General features: G+C 43.3%; 1 protein-coding gene across 3 annotated transcripts in view; it reads left to right on the top strand.

The window, feature by feature from the left end:
• Window positions 1-817: 817 nt before the first annotated feature.
• PTAR1 (protein prenyltransferase alpha subunit repeat containing 1) overlaps window positions 818-7207 on the top strand; it is a 29267-nt gene continuing 22877 nt past the window's right edge. For 2 of the 3 annotated variants that reach the window (XM_057402169.1, XM_057402168.1), the window contains exons 1-2: window positions 818-970; window positions 6405-6574. In XM_057402169.1, the coding sequence (XP_057258152.1) occupies window positions 885-970; window positions 6405-6574 (256 nt within the window). In that variant the 5' untranslated portion in view covers window positions 818-884. Of the gene's footprint in view, window positions 971-4941; window positions 5299-6404; window positions 6575-7207 lie in introns of those variants that run through there. The other variant, XM_057402170.1, reaches the window with a different exon arrangement.

The raw sequence follows: 7207 nt of genomic DNA, 5'->3' as shown, positions 1-7207 counted from the left end.
GCTACCACAAAGGAGAAACATGACTGCTACTGCTGAACCCAGGACAGTGCGTTTGACTAAAACCATCATCTTGCATAACATGAACAGCATGGGTCTGGCAGGCAGTAGTATGGAAAGTCTGGCTTCAAGGTTGGCTTCAAGGCCAGGTTGGATTGGGGGTTTGAGCAACCTGGTCTAGTGGAATGTGCCCCCATGGCAGGGGGTTGGAACTATCTGATCTTTAAGGTCCCTTCCAATGCAGATCATTCTATGATTCTATGAAATAGTGCCTGTACAGTCTATAAGGTGAATGAGAAACTGCAGCAGCGCTTCCATATACTCCAATTACCTGAAATCAGCATTACTTAGTCTAAGCTTTTCCATGTAATACATGGGCTATTGAGAAGGCTCCATAAAATCTCCTAGTTCTAGTGTTGCAGTTTGGGGTTTAACACACGGGACCTTCAATTAAACCTGTGGAAGTCCTGCCTTGTGAAAGACTACAGTCTTTTTAGATACCTACCATAGTGCCATATGACTTTGCAGGCTTCTTGCCTTCTTATTTATACAAATAGATTTACTGAGTTGCAGCCCAAACGAGAATTAAAGCATCATTTCTTTTCTCAACAAGCGCAACAGAGCAGACCAATTCTTCAGTACTGCGATGACAGCACTTTGGACTTACCGCATGCTATCGCACCTCCTTTCCTCTGGCTATGCTCCCAGACACCTCTGCCTCCGGGAGGGAGCGAAACCGCCCCGCCCCTGCGGCGGGGCCGAGGCGGGAGGCGGGAGGCGGGAGCGCGGCCCCGCCCCGCTGCGCGTTACCCGCGGCTCCCCGGGAGGGGCTGACCCGGAAGTGTTCTGCCCGCCCGGCGCGGCGGTGCCGGCTACGGCGGTGGAAGATGGCCGAGTCGTTGGAGGAGGTGGCGGTGTTGGTGCAGCGGGTGGTGAAGGACATTCGCAACGCCTTCCAGCGAAACCCCCACATGTGAGTGGCGCGGGCGGCTGCCGGGACCGGGCGGGCTCCTCGGCCGCCGGCGGTCCCTCTCTCTCGCCTCCCGGCGCGTAGGGGTGCCTGTCGGGGCCGGGGGCCCGGGCCTAAGGTCACGCCGAGTGGTGCCTCGGGGACCAGTCGGGTTTCCCCGCCCGGCACCGCCCCACGAGGTGCCAGGCTGCGAGCGGAGGGTCCGCGCCGGGCGGCTTCCACGGCACCTGCGCTTCCCCGGGGCAGGTCGGTGGTTCCCCGACGGTGTCTCCTGTGCTCTCCTGCTGTCTCGTCTTACAGGTACCGCCGCGCACCTGCTTCGGGAGTCTGGGTGCTCGCGGCGGGCGTGCGGCCCGGGAGGCTCAGGCTGCAGCAGCACCCAGCCGGTAGCGAGCCTTGGGGCGGTTCGTCGTCCTGGGGGCAACACCAGGCTCATCGGTGCATAGTACTGAGCTGTGGAAACCAGCGGGGGCTCTAGAGTCTGGAAGCGATGAATATCTTTTTAAATATAAGTTCTTAAATGAACCGTACTCAAATTCGAAGTTTGGCGGTGTTAAACTCACAGCGCAGTCGAGATGGGATTGACCTTCGCCTGTGGGCAGGTCAGGCCTGCCAAAGTCCCGCTGAAGGCAGCAGGGTCTGTCTGTGTCTGAGACACAGCGTTAATGCTGGTGGAAGCACACCTTCAGGGTTGAAGCCTGCTGAATTGCACCCTTGTACAAACAGCATGATTTGATGAATGCCGTGTTCAAATCCGTCTGTTAATAGAGGTGCCAGTACTTTTCGTTGCGTGGTAGGAGACAAGAAGAATGATTGTGTAGATACAAACTACAGTTATTGCTGTCTTGTGAGAAGCAGGGTTTTCTGACAATCTGGGGGTCAGATGGTCAGTGTTTCATTTTCAGTTCCACTGACCAGCTCTGAGATCCTGATTTAGGTACCTCCTGTATTTCTGTTTCCTTCCCTGTCCTTTGCTGTTTTAAGACAGAAACTGTTTAGGGAAGCATCATTCTGTCTGGTTATGCAAACTCTGTATTGGTCATGGCAAATGAGGTAGCAGTTAGTGGATAACAACTTTGTAACATCAGTACAGTGTATTTGTGTCAGTCACTAAGGCAGCAGTCTCTAAGGTGGTGGCCTATTAGTCTGTTCCAGAAAACGGTACTCTAACCAACTACGCAGGAAAATTTTACAGGCACTTAATTTATCCCATTGCTTAAAAGAGAGGGTTAGAATGAGTCCCCTCATGAGTGAGTCCCCTCATGAGTGAGTCCCCTCATGAGTGAGTGCCCTCATGAATGTCTCTATAAATGTAGTAAGCAACTTGGGTGGGTGGCCAGATTTTAAAATACAGCATATGGATGCTGTGTGAAAAAAAACCAAACACCAAAACCCTGCATTTTTCCATGAAGCTTCATTTTTAGGTTGTGAGGCTGTAAATAGCCAGTATTTGTGAATGAATGTTCTGAGTCTTCTTGGTTTCTGTTCCTTTGTCAGATTGTTCATTGGTAGCAAACTTCAAAAAACTTTGTTTTGAAGAATATGCCGCTGTTGCCGTTTTCTTTCAGATGTGTCATCTCAGAGATGAAAGTAGGCTATGAGATTTATTGCCTGGGATGAACGCACTGTGCCATGCTTCGAGTGAGGAACCACAAGCTAGTGCTAGTTTGCTGTCTGCTAGATTTCTGAACTGCAGTACTTGAAGAGGGGCTATGCACAGCCAGTGTAGGCTGCCAGCCCTTTGCTACGTTGCCTTTCTGCCCCCAGAGCACTGACTTGCAGCCATGCTGGTCAGATACTCTCCAGTATATCAGAGACATCTTGTCTTCCTGCTGGTGGACAAGACAGTTGTAACCAGCTGTAGTCCCTGACAGATGTTATCCTCTCGAATAGAGTAGCCTGTTTGTGTTACAGATCTAGGTTTGAGTTCTTTTACATGGTATCCACCAGGTCCTACTGAAAATAATGAAGCTGACGTGCGTAATGTTTCTGTTCACATCTCATTTTTTATTCCCTACTCATTTCTCTTCAAGCATTTGTTGTCACTTGTCTTTGACTGTTTGCTTGCCCCCTTTGCATTTGTTGTAATAAGTGTTTTGTTCTGGAAGGTTCATAGATCAGTAGGTCTTAAAGGGGCATTGTCTCTGGTCCACAGTAAAAAGCATGTAAAAATACAGTTTTAGACTAAGTAGAACATTGAATTGTTAATTCTTATTTTTTTCCTCTCTTCTTTAAAAAAAAAAAATCTTTTTTTTCCCTTTAAATTAAATTTGCAGTAAGAATGTGCATCTTTTTAAGATGAGCTTACTTGTAACTAAATATACAACTCAAAATTCTTGTTGCCTTGTCTCTCTGTTAACTCCGTTTTCTTCAGCCAGTTAACTGTGTCACCATGCTAGTTCTCAATTTTCTAAGGTTGGAAGATATTTTTACCCAGTCTTTCAAGCGTAGTTCCTGATAAAGTCATATACATCAGCTATCCTGCTGGAACTGAACAGATCAGCAGTGAGCAGATCAATGTATCTTTCCTTTTTAACTTTGCTGTTCTTTAGAATGTGAACGCAAACAGAAGGAAGCTCACTTGTCAGAAAAGTACACCAATTTGGTAAACATAATTTGAAATATGAAGTCTTAGATGGTAGCCCAGGTATTTGTGTACAGAATCTGGGGATAGTATTTATGGTTTTCCAAGAATCATTCATGTCACTGTAACAGATAATTTTTTCTGTCTCAATTTATCTCATTCTTAGTGTAGTAAAAATATCACACTTCATTTTGTTAGATGTGAAACTGAATCAAGGTTTCTACGGGTGTGATTGCAAATTTCAGGGGATCCAGAAAGAGACATACTTGCTTAAGTCTTTACTGTACCCGAGTATGAAATCTGTCTTGCCAGTGTTCTTTTTGTTGAATTAATACTTTTGTGCAGCATTGGTACTTGCAAATAAACCGATAATAATGATAATTATCTTGGAATACTTAGTGAGAAGGATCATCAGTGCAGAACTTTGTTATTGCAGCAGAAGTCCAATCAAGTGGAGATTAATCTGAGAGCAAACAAAAGGGAACCCTCAGATATGAAAGCGGCGCATCTAGAGCTTCTTTAGAAGTAATAGTGCATAGAAGTACTTTGGATTTCCATATAATATATTACTGTTATTTCATTTATTAAATATTTTGGTTATATCACTAAGATAATGACTAATCATAGTGTGCAAATTAATTTATTAGTTGAAATTCTAAGAATCATGTATATGATGCACTGCACAATAAGGGAAAAAAAATTCAGGTCTTCAGTTTAGGCCCTCTCTTCCCTGCTGTACATTCTATAAATGTATAAACACTGTAAATTCTTTAGCCATGTAGTCATTTCATGAGACTTACTTTAGTGTAGAAATATACACCTTTCCAAGTCTCCATGCTCCAGATTGTCTTGTAGTATTAAAAGCTTTTTGTAATTGCAGAAATATTCAACTACTTAGGTCCAATCTTTATTGTCAGTAGAATTACAGTTGCTTCATATGCACCAGATATAGATCTCCCAGCCATTATTTAATATCCTCTGTCTAATCCTGTGGGGATAGGTTGGCTTATTTCAAAGATGATTTTCCAGAATAAAAAACAGAAAAGGTCCCTTCACATGGGATGCCTAAAGCTGAAGACCTGTCACACTCCCATCAGAATGAATGCCTCCTCCCCTGGCAATTTCAGCTAGCTGAGTTAGTTCTGGAGTTGGGATGTTTTGGGCAGACTTGTCAGCTATATGCAAACCCTACCTTTCTGTCATTTTGGCATGTTTAAAGCACTGTTGTGAAACTTGGCTCATCTGCGTCAGACTTTTTGTGTTTGATAAGAAGTGAAGTTTTGGATGCATGGAGGTTTTTTTTCCTCTCCTTGCTGTTTACATTTGGGGTATTGTTTGTAAGCAACAGCTAGTAAATTCTTGAAGTAATTAATGGAGTTAATTAGCAAAGCTGTGTGTGACAGCATCTTCATTGCAGATGGGGACCTGTATGACCCTATATGCAAGGTCAGGCAATGTGTGGCTAAGGATGAGGTTTAACGTTCATAAAAGAAGGGAATCTGCTGTAAATATAAACTTCATGCTATAAGGTGCCATGTTTAAAGAAGAAGGTGGGAATGTCATTTTTGGTCTAATCTGACTAGCTTCCTGAAGGGCTTGTGTTGAGTGCAGCAACAGAAAGGAGCATCTTACTTTAATACCACTGCTTGCAATTGGTGGGGTAGAAAAATGCTGTTTTTCCTCTGTCTGTTTTCAAATGACCAGAGATGGGTAAAGGACGTGGGTGTATGTTTGGAGACAGAGCCAGGTGATTTGCAAATATCTTACCTTGAGTTACTTGTGCTCTTTTTGGCTTGTGATGTATGTCATGAAGTACAGAGGATTAAGTCTTCTTTCTGAATAAGCAAACATATTCTTAAACAATCACGTCACTTTTTATTATGTTATTAATAATTCACTGAGGATAGAGAACTAAATCAGTACACTCAGATTCTCCAGTAACAGAATGCAGTAATTAGTTCAGCAGACTGTCTTGCTTAGGAGAAGGAAAACGGTACATGTAGAAACGTGCACGTTGCTGTCTGTGTAACTGTCTTTCGTGCAAACTTTGGTTTCTGAGTGCCTAGTCACGCTGCTGCAGGACATGTATGGGTAGCTTTGGCTCAGTCAGCTGCCTGTATGGTTTCCCTGTTTTGTTTCCCTTGCAGTAGCAGTTCCTACATCTACATCACAAAGGTAGGAGTACTGGTGTTAATTCAGCCGAGTTAAACTGCTTAGGTGATAATCTAAACATACAAAAAACAGGACCTTCTTCATTTAGGTTCATTGGGAAAATAGAGTAAAACTTTTCGATTATCATAAGGTAAGAAGATCCAGAAACACCAAAAAAAAAATCTTCCTAGAGAACTTTTGAAGGATTTTGAATTCATTATGGGTCATCGGATAACAACTATTAATTTCAGATTCTTCAGAAAGTCTTAAAATACTTCTGATTTTCAGTGGCTACAGCACTTTGGAACTAATACAAAATTTTTGTAGTACTCAAAATCACAACTGGCTTTTATATTGAGTCTGAATAAATTCCACATAGGTAAAATACATTTACGTTTTTTGCTCAACTTAAATCTTTATTCATGCCTTAAAACATGTTTGAGTAATTTATTTGCCAAGTTAACACACTGCATGAGTTTTGCAAAGAATGGCTTTCTGAAAATGCATTTTTTCATACCTGCTCTTCAGCCAGAGCCAAGAAGCTGAATTGAGGATAATGACTACAGATTTTTGGTAAAAACAGGGGAAAAGATGAATGGGAACTGGATGGGAAGCATTGCCAGTCTGCTCTATTGAGGAACATAATTGGCATCTACTGGAAATAAGTTTAATTATATTTCTTTCTGTTTTTTTTTTTTTAAGAGACGAAATTGGATTGATACCCTGTCCTGAAGCCAGGTATAACCGGAGCCCTATTGTCCTGGTAGAAAACAAGCTTGGTGTGGAGAGTTGGTGTGTCAAGTTTCTTTTGCCGTATGTCCACAATAAACTTCTCCTCTACAGACAAAGAAAACAATGGCTGAACAAAGATGGTAAGTTACCCATAAGGAGAATTGCATCTAATGTGATTCTCAGTGCACATTTCTTATTTATCATAGAATCATTTAGGTTGGAAAAGACCCTTAAGATCATAGAGTCAAACCAGAAAACACTGCCAGGTCTGCCATTAAAACATGTCTCTTAAGTGCCACATCTATATCTTTTAAAATATCTTTAGGGATGGTCACTCAGCTGCTTAGCTGGGCAGCCTGTTTCACTGCTTGACAATCTTTTGGTGAAGAAATTTTTCCTAATATTCAGTCTAAGCCTGAACTTGAGGCCATTTCTTCTTGTCCTATCGCTTGTTACTTGACACCCACTTTGGTATAACCGCTTTTCAGGTGGTTGTAAATAGTAATAAGGTCTCCTCTGAGCCTTCTTTTCTGCAGACTGAACACCTCCAGTTTCCTCAGCCTCATAAAACTTGTGCTCTTGGCCCTTCACCAGCTTTGTTACCTTTCTCTGGACCTGCTCAAGCCACACAGTATCTCTCTTGTAGTGCCGGGCCCTGAACTGAACACAGGATTCGAGGTGCAGCCTCACCAGTGCTGAGTACAGGGGGATGATCACTGCCCTCGCCCTCCTGGCCACACTATTTCGGATACAGGCCAGAATGCCATTGGCCT

Source organism: Pezoporus wallicus, unplaced genomic scaffold (genome assembly GCF_028554395.1).
Source record: "Pezoporus wallicus isolate ANWC-B61680 ecotype Strahan unplaced genomic scaffold, APGP_CSIRO_Pwel_v1 contig_6275, whole genome shotgun sequence".
NCBI classification, from domain to species: domain Eukaryota; kingdom Metazoa; phylum Chordata; class Aves; order Psittaciformes; family Psittacidae; genus Pezoporus; species Pezoporus wallicus.
The sequence above is the reverse complement of the archived record's forward strand: the minus strand, read 5'-3'. Positions and strand labels throughout refer to the sequence as shown.